The sequence below is a fragment of the Spodoptera frugiperda genome, chromosome 25 (genome assembly GCF_023101765.2).
Source record: "Spodoptera frugiperda isolate SF20-4 chromosome 25, AGI-APGP_CSIRO_Sfru_2.0, whole genome shotgun sequence".
Lineage (NCBI taxonomy): Eukaryota > Metazoa > Arthropoda > Insecta > Lepidoptera > Noctuidae > Spodoptera > Spodoptera frugiperda.
The window spans coordinates 15450226-15467631 of NC_064236.1; the positions used below are offsets into that span (position 1 = coordinate 15450226).

The window sequence follows — 17406 nt, forward strand, 5'->3', positions numbered from 1 at the left end:
ATAAACATGCGCAGAGTCCACCAAAATTCTTCAAATAACTGTAGCAAGAGGTAATCAAGAAATATTTAAAAACCCCGACAATTTGCATGAAAGTTCCAGCGCTAAAAAAATCTTATAAATGTATATAAGAGCTTGTAGGTACATTGTACATGTGTACATACCAAACAGTAAATTTAGTTTAAAATTCTCATACGTAAATGCACTATACACTCGAAACAGAACAGTTTGACACTCATCCCATGCCTAACGTGTTCCATACAAAATGTGCTAAAATATGTGTCAGTTAGCTGTCTGCTACACATGCAGCGAAAAATAGCTCCAACATTGCAATACGTGAACCCAATTCCACTCAAAAATAGTCTACACAGAAAATAGCTTAAATTTCCTACAAACTGCAGGTTTTACGATTGACACGGCAGTTTGAATGTTATGTTTCTTTCTTCCAGAGCGTAACCTGTACTCTTGGAGGATCGTGGTCAGGTACACCACCTTCCTGCAAGTATGTCGACTGTGGAACACCAGCTCAAGTCCACAAGGGTTCCTTCATTCTTCTAAATGGCACTACAACGTACGGCTCCATTGCTCGGTTCAACTGCGAGCCTGACTACTGGCTGGATGGCGCTGAGATCCTCACATGCAACAGGGATGGAAAATGGTCCCATGATATACCATCTTGTGAATGTAAGTTACAAAACACAACAGTTTTTTTAGTACACCGTTTGTTCTTAAACAGATAGACTTCGACTCTCTATATAGGTTTTGAGTTGAATGTGAGCTGATTTATTATTTTCATTAATTAAATATTTATTACATCGAGCGTTTGTAAATAATGGACATCCATTTTAGAACTGTACTTGCCTGTACTCTGTATTTTAACACGAGACCATTCTGTTTCATCACAGTAATATCGTGTGCGGAACCTGAGGCTCCCGTTGGTGGGGAGTTTGAGGCGTACGACTACAACGTGCACTCCACCATCGACTTCCACTGTGAGAAGGGTCACAAACTGGTCGGCGAGTCCAGTCTCACGTGCCAGACAGATGGAGAATGGTCGGGAGAATCACCCAAATGTGAATGTAAGTATCTGTACATACCCTTTTACCTTCTACCAAAATTCTTCGTAGACTTAAAGTCAAGCTACATAGAGGAAATCCTTAAAAAAGAAAGCTAAAATGATCCTTGTCCCCACTTTAAATAATTTTAATGAACTTCATTTCAGATGTGGACTGCGGGAAACTTCCACCCATTCCGAACGGTTCAGCTGAGCTACTGAACGGAACTACTCACCTGGGCAGCGTGATCCAATACTCGTGCACTACAAACTACAGACTCGTGGGACCTGTTCGAAGGATCTGCACCGAAGACTACCGATGGAGCGAGTCCTCTCCCAGATGTGAAGGTAAACCGCTTTTATTAATAATATCTTCTATTGGAACTAGCAATTATTCACACTAAAGGGGTATAGTAGTGATACAGGACCTTCTAAAGGTGAACTGCGAATAACCACTAATGGTTTGGCGTGTAAATGCCAATTAATTACCGCTATATGACTTTATCACTACGTAATTGATGTTATAACTTATCCATAAATTGTTTCCAGAAATCCGATGCTCGGATCCAGTGGTGCCAGAGAACAGTATCGTGTCAGTGACTGGTAACGACCGCAACCATGGACGCACTCTGATCAGGACTGCTGTCACCACCAGCGTCGGGAACAGCTACCGTATTGGAGCTCTCGTGAAATACCGCTGTGAGCGAGGGTACAAGGTGGTGGGTGAAAGTCTCTCGACCTGTGAAGACAATGGACAGTGGAGTGGAGTTACACCGAGATGTCAATGTAAGTTGGGATGCAGTTTAAATCTTTTTAAATGTCAACGTAGGTTTTAGATCATTTGAAATTTGCGGAACGCAGACTATTAAAACAAAACCATTACCTTCATCCAAGGAGTACCAGTTCTAATTCTTCTTCATTTCTATTCCAGACGTAGACTGCGGTAATCCTGGTCCAATCCAGAACGGAATAGTGACCCTAGCAACAAACGCAACATATTACGGTGCAGCTGCTTTGTACGAGTGTAATGAACATTGGCAACTGGATGGTGTGTCTCGAAGATTGTGCCAAGACAACGGCACGTGGAGCTCAGAGCCACCAGCATGCAAAGGTAAGCGTTCTTATTGTTGACATCGTAGTTTACTCATGAAGAGATTTGTATCTCTTATAAGTATTTTTTCAACTTGCAATCTAGAAGTTAATAACACTTTTTCGTTCTTTCCCTCAGAAATAACTTGCACGGACCCATCAATCCAGATTAAGGGCAGCATAGGTCTGCTAGTGGCCACGTCGACGTTGAGTATTGGTGGGGAGGCTCATTACCGCTGTGAACGAGGATACGGGCTACAAGGAAACCAGACCAGAACCTGCAAACCGAAGGGACAGTGGAGTGGAGCTCCACCTGTCTGCATTCGTAAGTTGATATTATTTGTAAATCTATATTTTAGAACCCTGATTATAAAACCGGTTTGTAATATTATTCCTTTCTTTAATTTCAGCAATCGACTGTAAATCACCGGGCACGATTGAGAACGGTCGTATCATCATTTCAAACAGCTCCACATTGTTCGGCAGTTCCATCGAGTACCATTGCTTGCCCCAGTTCCAGAGAGTAGGTCCCTTCCTCCGCAAGTGTATGGATGACGGTAAATGGTCCGGTGAAGAGCCCAGCTGTGAGATTATCAGCAACGAAGCCGCCGAGAACGGCACGTTGCCGCTCAGTGTTGGAGTAGGATGCGGCGTGGTGCTTTTCCTTCTCATGCTATTGGGAGTCATTTATTTGAGGCTGTAAGTATAAGATCCTAAAAATTGTATATAAGATTCCTTTTGAAACTATTACTAATGAAACTGATGTCTTTTTCCAGCCGAAAAGCCACGCCAGTGAAGAATACGGAGAACATCGAAGGGGCCGAGCGTAAGGAAGACCAAAACGCTGCAGTGATGAGCTACGCAACACTCCATGACACGAACGGACGACATATCTATGACCACGTTTCTGACAACGTGTATGACTCGCCGTACAGCGAAAGGATTGCCGACAACGTTGCGTACGGGAGACGAAGCGACACGGACTCGGCGTACGAGCCCGAACCGACCGGCCCGAGCGCAGTCGTCACGATCAACGGAGTCGCTGTGCGCTGACCGCTGACTGACTCCAAGTGGCTCGTAAGACTTTTAGGTAACCAAATCCGACGCTAAATTGGTGTTCCTCAGTGTAAATGTTACCTGTAAATTTTCCCTTAAAAGTGGTTACCATTGACTCGAGTGTTCAAACGATACGATAGTTTTAGGGTTAGTTATGAGTCCCATTTGCTAGTTGATCACCAACCCTTACTAGGTATTGTACCAAAGATGTAAATGTGTTGGATTCGTGTGGTATGTTTAGGACTGCAATTCTTATTTATCGTTGTCAATTGTTAAAAGTATCTATGTATAATATATTTTATGCATAACTTATCCACCGTCAGATCGGAATATAATATTTAATAGTATCCTAAATAAAAATATTTTGTTTACCCAGAAAAGCTCTAGTCTCTTCAAATCAACTCTATGCATGTGTACAACAAACTCGTACTGTGCATATTTGTGAAACTTACACATATCTGAATTGCAGTCTTAAATCTCGTGTAAGTACTTTTTGTTCATAATTTTTTACAATAACTCACAATACGAACAAAAAGTATTACAAATACTTTATGTATTTAGTTATTAAAAATGTATTTATTGTTGTATATTATCGAACAATTATAATTTGATGCCAAAATAATTCTGCGAATAAAATAATGCTTTTATAAACATGTTTAAATTTAAGGAATATTATTTAGTTTATATTCTTATCGTTCCTTTTGAATTACGTAATTTCTTTATCGGGATACCTTTATACTATAAATTTGGAATTATTTAGGGATAATGGTGGAGTACTAACCTGACACGTGCCTATTATATACTGCTTTATATTTTCTTTTACATATTGTTTTGTAAATATTATTATTTAAGTTAGAATTAATATTAAAATATTAGAAAACCAATTCCTGTAAAATCTAGACCTACCTGAGACGTCTACAAGGAGTTAATTGTATCATTCCATCTATAACCGACGTAGACTGTAAATGAATTGAACTACCTAGGACAAAGGACCTATAAATTATATGTGTACCTATTTTAACTAATTAGAAAGACTATGATAGTAACTCTCTCTTGTTAAATGTATACTCTTATCAATACTAATATAACTGGTTTTATGAATGGAATTAATCTGTCAATATTATAGAACATAGTCGGAACATATAGGCCTCGACTAAGAAATGTTTTCCTTGAATAATCTCGACATCGCTTCTCCTGATTATCGCTAAACTCATCTCGGCCTACCAGCAGCTCCTGCCAATGCCATGGCGTATAAAAATAATATTCTTCTAAGAACAAGAAATAAGGACATAATAAAGTATGTGATTAAATATTAAGTGTTCATCAGATTATACAGTAATATTTTTGTTATATTTTATATGTACAATAATTATAATTTAGACGGATTCGTTAAATAAATGTTCTGAATGTGTATGTGTTATTCATTTATAGTATTCAATAAATTCCTAGTTTGCTAGTTGTGTACCTGTAGTAGTACTGGATGGAGTCAGGGTGACGTTGTCCAGGATTGGGCAAACAAATAAAATCTCAAACATTACAAATGCCACTGCCAGCTGCTTATTTCTTAGCTGTTGCTTAGAGCTGGCATTGTCGTTGTGGTGCCTACAGATTTCTAATCATGCAATATCTGAAAATCACACACAATCACAAGATATTTTTTTGATTAGTCCACCAGAGTGAATATGGAGAGAGCATCGAAGCTTCCTCATTTGAAAGAACTTTTCTACGACTATTTTATGATACACATTAGCACAAGTGTGTTGGTCAATAATGGCGCGTTTACATTAGGTCGGTCGTAGGTCGGTTACCGAAGGCGGCGGCCGCATTCGGTTTTACAGAAACCGAATTAATACCGCCAAACGAATACCTGTTTATATTAGTTGGTGACCGAATACGGCCTGCAGCCGAATACGGTCTAACCGGCTAATGTAAATGCGCCATAAGGATATTTCTTGAGGCCTTAGTAATATTGCTATGAATATAAAAATAAAACTCCCAAAATATTTCACCAACTCCTTTATTTGTATAAAATTGACAAGACATCGAGAAGACAACGATAGCTCTATAAATAACATAATAGATAAGTTCATATACATATAATATACATATTATATTATAATATTTATACAGTAGGTACAGTGGTTATTTACAAATATCAAATATAAATATTTATAAGGGATAACAGATTGATTATCTACGACGATTACCTAATGATACACTCATGAACCTGTTTTTTTAAATAAACAGCTTATAGGATCGATGGCCCATGTCAAATACAACATACCTACGTACTTATAAAATAAATTTAAATAACAGTGTAAATAAGATTTTGTAATCGAGCTAAATATATTGTTTGACGAGCTCTTTATGTTACCATGCTACGAGCACCTTCGAACACCGATGTTGCTGGCTTCTCTCACATTGACCGTAAAAGCACATGAATCCTGCTACAGTGCTACGTCGTACTTAAAAATAATGCTAATCATGTAAGTAAACAATTTATACATAGTGATATTATTATTTTACTCAGTAATCGTCGCAATGAAGCCCAATACTGTAGTCAAAAGTTAAATGAATTAGACAGACGATCAATTATTGTGATAGTCTCAGGTGTTCACTTTCATTGTAGGTGCGTGTCAAGTGCTTCATGTGATATGAAACTGGGGCGAGACACGACTAACTCAAAGATAGAAGTGGAAATTGACAAACACAGAGTTGGTATCAGTACAACATCAATATTGCAGTAACATTAGGTAAGTATGTATCTCCGAGGAGTGAATATATTGTAATAAATAGTGGCATGCTCAATATCTGTAACATTCATATTAGGTATTTTTTTTATTTATTATCAAAATACACACATATTTTCTATTGAGGGATCCCGAAACTGCATACCTATATAATTCGACACATAAACTCGGCAGACAGTAATTTCCATTTCATTTTAGGAGCCCATTTCAGGCTGTTGAGAGCCCTACAATAGTGGAGTAGGTGCCTACGTGTACTACTTTCAAAATATAGTATTTTTATTATTTAACAAGACAATTATATTGAATACAGATTAGAACACGGCTTAACATTTTGTGGATCAATTACCTAATACTATTATTATATTTTTCATATATCGTTATGGCTAGGTAGGTACACAAACGGTGGACAATGAAATATCGAAAAATCGAGAAGACACTCAGAGTACAAATTTAAAAACCTCATATCAATGATAAATATGTATCTAAAAATATCTATTAGAGACAGTCTATCTATAAAGAATTATGACTAAATATAGGATTTGAATTTGGTTCTTGAGAAACGAATTAGTCAAAAGCCAAAAGGGAAGACAATTCAGTTAAGAATCTCTATTATAAGTTTACGTATTTTTTAATACCGGAGAACATCATTGGTGCGTATCTTCTATATAAAACATTCAGATTATTGTGTTAAATATCGGAAACTACAGTTATTTATGAGAACAAATCCATTCGGACACTACAATTGTCAGTGATTGATATGCATAACATCTAATATATTTATTCTAATATAATAGATACATAATATTATTTTAATAAGTACATTTCTAACAATATTTCGCCTAACCTAAAGTTGGCAAACAGACAGCTCACATATTAACTTGAATTATTATTAACATTTTCAACGAAAATAGGAATAGGACCATCTTGTGTTTCGATATAAAAGTAGGTATGTACCAGGATAAAGAAACCAGTAGAAGGTTTCAAGAAGTAGGATGATAGGCTTAGCATATTTTTATTGTCAGATGTGGATTGTTCCAATTAAAAAGAAGCGAATTTTTTACAAAGTAATTTTTATAATCACACGTATTTTTTTATTAAAGTATCCAGTTAAATTTTCAATCGCATATAATTTAATATGCAGCTTTAAGAACGCCTAACGCAGTTTTTAAGCACAAAAATCTTTGCAATAACACATTAACTACCCACAAAGAATATATCCTTGTTATAATAACAATTCATCGTCATAGTACACACAAGTTATTGGACACATTTAAATCCAGTATTATTTGATAAAACATTTCATTTACGTAATCACGTTAGTTTTTCGGTCATAAGTGTCAGTTTGGGGCAATCAATTGATATAAGTTAGTATCTCCCAATGCTTTCACCCTAAGCTTTATCTCCTTCACAGCATGCATCACTTACCTAAATCAATGTAATATTATAATTACCCCATAATTTTTATTGTCTTTTCCATGAGTATTGTTTTGTAAATCCGGGTGTGTCTGTCATCATAGTCATAATACCACCTTTTTATTAATAAAAAAAGGGTTATGGTATTCAGTCATCTTTCTATTTGATTTCTCATCAGGTAAATTAAATGCTAAACAGTATTCCATTAATACCCAACGAGGGATTTGGTAGCACTAGAGCAGTGGAATATTATATGCTACCTTACTTGACTATAAACACGGTGTAACAAAAGGGGGTATCAAGTGCACGGTTTCTAGATGACATAACAAACGATACGGGAAGGGTTTTTTAAAATCATGTTTTCATGGAACAAAATAAAGAATTTTTCCAATTTTTTTTTTAATTTTTCATGCGTATTCAAATTTGGTAGATAGGTAGGTACTAGGCGATCAGATCCCTGTAGTGTTGTGACACGTTTGTATGATTTATGTATAAAAACCACAAGAACCACACGACACCAAGTATTTGACACCTACCAATTTTTTTTAAACATATTTTAAGCTGAAACTTTGTGTAGAGATTCTATTCAACCTGTATTCTTCAGTGCTTCTTGATGTATATGAGTATTTTGTTACACGCTGTATATTTTTCATGAGTATGACTTTCTTGTCAAAATTTTACTAAAAACAACAGTAAAAGCGAATTCTTAACAAATATATTATGTTATATACCTACACATGACAAGCCTCAATGCATTTCATTAAAACTCACACAAGTTAACGACATATTCCTTACCAAACCGTCAGGACGGCAATTTCAAGTATTGTCATTCCATATTTACATGAGAAATTCTACTATGATAAGCGTCCTATCTAATGAAAAAAGGACTTTAAGCCACCTGTCTTAAGGCAGTTTATTTATCAAGTCCCTACAATATCTAGATGAAATAAATATTTCAACTGAAAAAAATTGAAAAGTCGCAAATTGACTCGCGTACGACGGGTTCCGTACTATACTATACATAAAATATCAAGTATGTCGCTCAAGTTTTTAGAAATTCTTCTCCATCATCATTGAAAATTTGATCTATATTACAACTCACGGTTCATGGGAAATCGTCTATTCAACTTTTGGGTACAAAACCCTCAAAATTATCTAGTTACTAATAATTCAAAGTTTTTGATATCTCCACAAATGTTCTTTTAGATAAAGTACTAACATTGTTTTTATTAAGAAGATGTAATAGTATTTCACCTTATCAATTCAATGTGTAAATGCAATTGGAATATAATTATGATACTGAACACCTACAGACCAACAGTACCTACCTAAGTATTTATTAATACCTACTTATACATATCCTTTATTCCGGCCATAAGGTAATTCAATATATTTATTTAATTTTTGTTTCATTGAATTTTAGATAGATATATTATATTCGTGTTACATTTTCAACAAGAGTCATTTTAATGGTATGTTTGTTTTATTTTGGATTCGTGTTATTTTTCAATACGATGTCCATTTTAATTACTTCGGGGTCTTAGATAAAGTAATAGGGGCAGCATCAGGGCTAAAAACCCCACATTTCGTTTATATTCAACTTAATTTAATGAACAAAGGCACACGTCAGTCATTCAGGGAAGTTATCGTAATTATACAATTTTTGGACCTGAACAATCAATTAGTTGAGAATTTGGTGTGGAGGGACGTGATCCTAGAAAATAGTAAATAATAAAAATAAATAAAGAAAAAATATTAAATTAACTGTAGTCTTGTACTCCCAGTTCAAAGCAATGAGGAAGTAAACTTCCAAAAAAACATAAAATGAAACACATTTTTCGTAACAGCCTTCTTACGAAAAATGTGTTCCCCACTGGATCTTGGAAGTAAAACCAAAAGAAGGATAAAACAAAAACAAAACAAAAATAAAATGATAAACTGTTTATTTTAACTTTCTCTTCAAATAAATAAAAACTTTATTGAACGAACAAAAATTTTCAGGAGCACTAAGTTAAAATGAAAATGTTGGTTTACAAATTTTATACAGAATATTATAATATTTACGAATATCATTTACCACTTTAACAAACTCTTATGTCCCATTTAAATATTTCTCAATATTCACGACATTATTTTCAACAAGCTTACATAAACGTTTTTATTAATAGTAATTAACGTTAATTTTATGACAGCTCGGCAAAAACTGAGATATAATAAACAGCTACATTAATACACGAGGTCTTTCAAACTTAGTTACGTATTTGTTGCCAAACAAATAGGAGGTGAACTGCACAACCGACATGTTTGACTGGATGCGAAAGCCTCAATAATATAATAACTGTTAACAGTACTAACTCATTACAAACAAGTGCTGGGAACATGGCAAAGATTTATGTAGGTGGCCGTCTGGACCGCTTCACACGCGGGACTCGCGTCGCCGTTAATTTAGACTAGCATTTTTATGCCTCTAGAGACCCATGGACCCGATAATGACACAAAGTTAAATGTTTATAACATACATAGGCCGCTATACAATGCTACTGCTCGAGTCCGTGGCCTGCAGTGGCAAGTTATTATATCAGACCCGGGTATTTGAGAAAGTCTCATTAATGACAAGGTGTACACTAGTCATTAAATAATTATATGTTTCTGGTCCATAAAGGGACTAGGCCTCATACATTAGAGGCAGAACATTCACTTTATGGCCCCGATCAATTCATACTTTACAGATATTCAACAGTCTATTTCGCTAATACAAAAACGTTTCTATGATTGTCGTACAAAATCGATATATCACAAATCAATCCAATCGGCTATAGACTATTGCCTAGAAAAAAATCTATACATTAATATATTAGAAATTCGAGATACATATGTCGCGAAGATATTTATTTATTTTTAACTATTTAGAAGTATATTTCGATGAGATATATATTATTAAATAATATCTAAACGACATACATAGCTTTATATAACATTTAAGTCGGGTGAATCAGGCCCTCTACAAAAAAAATCGTAGTAAAACTTATCTACTTTACACTTATGTAGGAATATGTCAAAAGTTATCGACAAGAAATACACCTCGAGAAACGTGGTAATATACATAACATCTCATTTTGATAGCTGCTACTGAAATAAAATCCATGCATCTATTAAAATTACTTGTATACCATGATTGGTCGCGATCATTATGTAAAACAAATCAATAAAGCTTTAGCGTTTTAAGAAACGCTATGAAAAAGAAACATTACACGAAAACACAATCCATGCGCCCTGATACTGATGGCCCTGTGACGTCACTAACTATTGACGTTCGATAAGTACATAATACTTTCTCAACACAAAATCGAAAAGGTGCGTTATAGTCACAAACTCAACACAACACACATCACGACAATTAAACTAAGGCAATCTGAATGTGGAGTAATGCAGGTTGACGACTTGGGCGAAACTGTGTACATTGTACATATATAAATATTAAATCATACATTCAAGTCAACTGGTAAAATTTCTTTGCTTGGTTCCTCGAGTACTTCAAATAGAAGGTATTCAATTAATTTTCCACACAAATCTGTCAACCCTTATTCAATAAAATCTAAACGGAAATAAATAACAGTAAATAACGAAACAAATCGTGTGATAGGGAAATTTCCGTTATTATGTCAAAAAAAGTCTTAAACAATAAATATTCATTAGAACAGATGTATTTTAAAGTGAGTGATTTCTTGTTTTAATAGAAATGGAACTGATTTATGTCTAAACCACACGGTCACGAGTTGTTTCATAAGAATGTCTTATGAAGACTAATTTTAGACGTGATTTAAACTTGTGTTCAGTGATATTGGTTACTGTGTATAATTATTAAAACTACAATGTTTGCCTTGACCATATTTCATGGCTTTTATAAATAATATTTACTACAACCAATGTCCTTGTACATTGTTTTTTATAAAACAATTCCTCATCTTCGGTAATTTAAGTTATTTTCTCTCAAAAAGACAAAAAACACGAAATCATTCACAAAAGTTATACATGAGTGTAAGTTTTTAGTACCGGCAATACTGTCATCATTTTCAGTCTAAATATAACGGTTGCCACCGTATATCAAAGCAAATTCGTTGTGCGAACGACGCGGATCTATAAAAAAATACTCTAATAATATTTACGTCTGAATATTTATGCTTAGAGGTTGTATTACCACTGATTATTTGAAAATGTAACTTCACGATTTTATTTTTAAACAGTAACAACGATTATACAACGATTTTTGTGGAATCTCAAAGTCAATATACTCAATAATAGAACGGTAGACAAACTTAACATCAGGAACAATAATATTTCAAATACATATATAAATGTAAAGTACACTACAGAATGACAAAATAAACAGTATGGACTGCTATAAAACATAAAAGCATAATATACAGATTTTGTACTGCAGTCATTGTTGTCTGTATGTGATTCTATAGCTCGATAATCCGTTATTATAAATACTTAGTGTCTGCCAACAGTTTTAATCATTAAGTAATAACATTAAATTAAATGGCAATAAGATCATTAATAATTTATACTGGCTGTATATTCTATATGAATAATGAATATTATATCATTTCATATCAATTTTTAAATAACTTAAATTCGTAAATATAGGTTTAGATAGCATCAAAACAGTTTGGCGGATCGACTATAAACATTCGTATCGGATTACTTGGGTGTTGTTCAGTTAAATATTCCCAAATATAAGATAACTAACAGTTTTTAGTTCAAGTGCCTATCAACATTGAATAAATAACACGTAATACATATGGATAAACCTTTGAAATAACAGACTAAAGAGCGCGTCAGCCAGAGACATGTTGCCGATCATAACCTGGCGTGCTATACTATGTGATCGTAGGAGAGACGCGAGGTGCCGTTCACTTGGACAGTTTGCTGATCACCCGGATTAGGGCTCCGTTCTCGTCCTTCAGCCGCTGGTTTTCAGCTTGGAGCGTTTGTTGATACTGGAAATTTTATAAATTATTTATTAATATGACGTTCAACAATAGTGGCATGTAATCAATTAATAATGTCTGAGTGTTCATTCGACTAAGTTTCATACGTGTTTGTTTATGGAGATACAAAATACTAATTTAAGCTTCATATTTTCTTGCTAGAACACGCAGACATCATTGACAAACAGACAGGTGAAGAAACAACATAGGTACAACATGGGTTTTCACATCAAATCAATAATATGGTACAATGACATAAACGGAGCAAACATCGGGAGCGACCGCTGATCTGTAGCCGGCAGAATACTTTAGTCACAATTTTGGAAACATACAAATAATGTATTTCTTTTAGGAACAGGAGTCAGAAAACTCTTGTATAACATGGTACAGGCGATACGTACAGAGACATACATTAAACTTAAAATTGAATTCATTGATTTTTCACGTAATTTTTATCATCTTTGCCGTTACGCATCGCATGTACACACATATTTTGACAGGTACAAAAATATACAAATTCAATTATGTATTCACAAAATACGCTTGAAATCCCGTGTGAGAGTTAAATCCAAAATAATTAAAAACCCATAATATCATTATAAGGAGTAGAAATTTTAGATACAGTCATTTTGCAATTGATAAAATTCTGAATGAAATTTTATCAAAAGAAATCGATCAGTTCTTTTGGCTTTTGATGACGTTGCTTGGAAAACAATAGGTGCTAATTTTTACTCCTTGCGGGACTTTAAACATAAACCTTAATGACATTCAATAATATAAAAGCTATATCACATATTTACAAGCGCACAAACGATGTGGATGTTAGGGTCGTTCACATCTTATGTAATCAAATCTTTGTAGTAGCTTAATGTCATATCGCACCTACTTATGATAGCCTGGTACAATTAAAAAAAAGACAGGGTCTAATATGGGGCTGTTAATACAAACGTACAATAATTCTGTGACATCGACTTTGACAGAATTTCAGTGTTGGTGGCAGAAAGTATACCCTTTTTATAAATCATCCTATGGTAATAAGTGTGGTATCACTGCACTTTTTGTATCGGTATTCTACATGTTGTATGAAGATATTATTGTGCGTTCCGCATCAGAAATCATGCAATACACGCTATTCAATTCTTAAGACATTGTGTTTAATTCAGACTTCTAAAGAATTAGAAAATGTATACTTACATCTCAATAGAGTAAAATTGATCTGTGACAAAAGTTACCTATTTTGTGTTAGTGTCAAAATACCACTACATAAGCGAATCTGACCGGTCTGCTATGATGGAAGAATAATGGTCGCCATTCGTCAATACATCTCAAGGAGACCCTCAAAAAGTTGAATAGCGTCTCAGTAGAACTACTCATAATATAACTCAGTAGAAAACTCATATTATCACGGCTACATCTCTAAACTAACTTATCAAACGTTTGACTACTCTAATAGGTACCTCTGATAAAACACAATGAAGGCGCGTGCAATTATGCATGCGTCACGCACCCCAGACGCAAACGACACGCACACAGAACGACAACGTACATTTGAAACGTGATGTTGCAAACATAAGTGCCTTTACAAATTATTACGTTTATGAATTAAGCTCGTAAACTACTAAGTTTCGAAAAAATAAAGAGTTTGGGTAAATTGACTATAATAATGTGGTTTCAAATTACATAATATCACTTGGAGAGATATTATCAAATTCCACTATTATATAATTTACTAATTATGATTATTACAAAAATGTATTTATTGAGAAATAAAGTTTATTACATTATTTGAAATATTAATATTACCTTATTACTTATACTATAGTATATATGATATTGGTAAATCGTCTGTCTGTCCGTTAACGTTGCGTGTACGCTTCGGATACGTCAAAAGTATACATGGACACAATACACGCGCTAAGTCCGGCACGCAAGTTAGACATGTACCAAAGCATGCTCGCCATAACACACTGTTAATCATCGTGGGATGGGGCTCGACAAATACTGCGACGCTGCGCGACTGTGCTCTCGCTATACTGTCGTCTCGCTCACACGCTTTGTTTGTAAGTGGTGTTTTCTGATGAATTTATTCGATGACTATGGAACCTTAGTGGAATGCGCGTGTCTTCAAAGCGGAACGGGTACGAAACGTATTCGTTGCGTGACGTATACGAACAAACACGCCGCGGCTGCGCAGCGAAGTCGTTTCTAACGCATGGCAATTACGTTGTCTTGTGCATAGTAAATTTTCTTACACGTGTGCAACGAATTCACTTCGCTAGCGTAGCGTGTTTGCGACACATTGGCTACAGCCGTTCCACGCTCCACTTTGAAGACGATCACAATTCGATAGTATAATAAAGCCATGTGTTTCATGATGCTGATTTTATTTGCTTCATCAGTCCAGACCGAGGGTAAGCTGCTTGTTGCTAGTGCTACATGGACATGTTAAGTTCTTTATGTTTTGAAACTTTTCGGAGTTACCATTAAAGCAATATGTTATTATAATATAGTTGGAAATAAACTGAAATTTATTTGTTTAAGTTTATTTCCATTTTTTAAAATAAATGGATGGAATTATTGATGCGCCAAACGTAAAAAACCTTAAATGTTTCGAAAACAATACTCTATATTCATGTATAAGTACAAATAATTTATTTGCCAGCATACCACTTTTGGATATGCACGTTTAGTTAAAAAGCCAAACATTACGTGAAACGTAAACAAAAGAAAATGTCACTCATATACAAGTTAGATCAAACACGTTCTCATTTTACCTGAATAAAACGTTAAAAAGCGTGCCAAAGCGTTTGTATATTATATAAATCGCTTGTCACATATTATATCGATCAAGTTCATGCGCTGCCGCTGGTCAGCTGGCGGTGGTAAAACGAGGGTGTGAGATAGCCTAGCAAAATATCAACAGTGTTTGTGTGTGAGAAAATGTGAACTTCAACGTATAAGCGAGAGCGACATCGGTTTAGTTCCGGCGCAAGCCGCACGGTGTCGCTGAGCTGCACGCTCAATTAATATACACATTTACCTATTTGGCGGCAGAGTTGGTCAATTTGCTCACGACCCGCGTAAGGGCACGATTCTCAGCCCTCAGCCTTTCGTTCTCGGCTTTTAGTTTTTGCAATTGCTATAAAACGAACACCAACATGTCAATTTTATTATTATCTCTCTTGGCGGCAGATGCCATCTTGATGTCCGCCATATTGGTTTAGATCCAAACATGTCAAGCTGACGGTTACACTAGATCTTGTATCAAATGATGCTTGCAGATATATATAATGTGTTGTGTGTGTGTCCGCTACGAGACTGCTCACGTATATATAGGTACATAGTAACGTACTAGTTAAGAAAGTTACCTTTAATTCTTCCTCCATTTCTGATAATTTCCTCTCCATGGCCCTCTTTTCTCGTTTTTCGATTTCAGACAATGAATTTTGGTTCTGTAAATAAAGAGAAACATAATTTTCCACCGCTGTTCAGTTGAAACATTTTAGAATAATGTACTGAGGAGAAATCGCTTTTATAAATTACAAATTAGAACAAAATATAAATCAAGTACGCCAAATAAGAAGAGTCGCCAAGCAAATAAAGATGAACACGAAATTTCGCTATGCAAGTGTAGCATATGCGGGCATAAATATAAAATACTAAGGTTGGTAGCTCGCGCCAATCTGTCAGCTGTCTATGCAAATAATTAGTGTTGTGCTGTAGGCGGGAATTAGTCAAAACATTGGAAATAGTCGACTCGGACTCGAGCTAATTACGAAACGTTACGAAAAACACGTAGTCACGGTGAAGGTGAGACTCGCGTATGTAATATTAATAGATTTATGTGTCAATTATTGTGGCCACTTTATTGAGGACATAGACAATGGAGAATAGTTTGTGACTTCGGTATATAGTACTTATTGTCACATACATTTCCAAAAAAAACTTTTATTACTACCATTATTACTATGTATTAATTTTAAAAGCACATTAAATACTATAAGAATTTATTAATATTATACCTATTAGATAACTAAAGAGCGTCTTTTCTTATTCTTTATATCTATCTGTCCTAAAAACCAGTAACAAAACATCAAAACTAAGCTCTTTGAATGCGTAACGCGTCAATTTGGGTATACTTAAACAATAAAAAATAAACGAGCCGAATGTTTCGGTAGACGCTAAAAATAGTACATCATATAAATAAATTGCACACAGAATAAACAAGTTTAACATTTGCACAGGCAAAAATATACAAATGTGGGCCATTTTTTTCAACGTTGCATAAGTAAATACTCACAATTTAATATTATTTAGCCTTACACATTGAGTTAAGAGTCGGTTATTACACAACTCGCGCTATTGGAGTATACAAACTAAATACTTTCGAGTTTCGGTAACATTTTTTTAAATTTTTACATTGTTCTCGAGTGTATTTCACACTACTTGTAAAATGGCAGTTGCTGAACTGAAATTCTGACGTCATATCAATGCCAATAGGACCATTGACACAAGAAAGGAAGCAAAGAATATCAGCAGTTAATGGTTAAGGATAATCTAAATGGAGACGAAAACAATACACTACGCATTATTTTCTGTTTAGGTCTGGTTAGCTACGAAGATACGGCTATACAGCATACTTAGATCTAACTACACATAGCACATTAATATTAATGACAATCGATATATGGGTCACACAGGTACCAAACTACACACACACGTATCCTAAAGTAATGCGTACCACTTGAGTGAGCCTCGTGATAGTCCCGCGAGCCTCGCGCAACTGTTGCTCGGAGGTGGCGAGCAGGGCGCGCAAGCGACGCACTTCGCTCTGAGACGCCTCGTACAGCGCCTTGTAGTCCTTGTCCTCGCTCTCCTCAGTGCGTTCGCTGCCAGACTGGAATGATATACGTAGAACAACATAAGTACATTGGTCACGGCCGATTTGAAGGAGAGTTTCGATCTTTCGAAAAATAACACTAATCTCGCAATGTAGGCCATGATTTAATATTATATATAGGTGCTTTGTCAATTCCCATTAGAATGGTATTGT

The 17406-nt window shown here is 35.1% G+C and overlaps 2 protein-coding genes across 38 annotated transcripts in view; one reads left to right on the forward strand and one right to left on the reverse strand.

Moving 5' to 3' along the window:
* LOC118262555 (sushi, von Willebrand factor type A, EGF and pentraxin domain-containing protein 1) overlaps positions 1–4607 on the forward strand; it is a 116152-nt gene extending 111545 nt beyond the window's left edge. The window contains exons 11-18 of the mRNA XM_050703949.1: positions 447–681; positions 903–1076; positions 1220–1399; positions 1601–1837; positions 1983–2162; positions 2280–2465; positions 2551–2839; positions 2917–4607. Coding sequence (XP_050559906.1) covers positions 447–681; positions 903–1076; positions 1220–1399; positions 1601–1837; positions 1983–2162; positions 2280–2465; positions 2551–2839; positions 2917–3193 — 1758 coding nt within the window. The 3' untranslated portion in view covers positions 3194–4607. The remainder of the gene's footprint in view (positions 1–446; positions 682–902; positions 1077–1219; positions 1400–1600; positions 1838–1982; positions 2163–2279; positions 2466–2550; positions 2840–2916) is intronic.
* Positions 4608–9285: 4678 nt separating this feature from the next.
* Positions 9286–17406, reverse strand: part of LOC118266750 (protein phosphatase 1 regulatory subunit 12B) — a 90814-nt gene continuing 82693 nt past the window's right edge. For 31 of the 37 annotated variants that reach the window (XM_035580277.2, XM_050703958.1, XM_050703961.1 and 28 more), the window contains 4 exons: positions 17095–17250; positions 15722–15805; positions 15394–15492; positions 9286–12362 (listed from right to left, as the gene is read on the reverse strand). In XM_035580277.2, the coding sequence (XP_035436170.1) occupies positions 15394–15492; positions 15722–15805; positions 17095–17250 (339 nt within the window). In that variant the 3' untranslated portion in view covers positions 9286–12362. The remainder of the gene's footprint in view (positions 12363–15393; positions 15493–15721; positions 15806–17094; positions 17251–17406) is intronic. The other 6 variants (XM_050703982.1, XM_050703966.1, XM_035580285.2 and 3 more) reach the window with 1 other exon arrangement.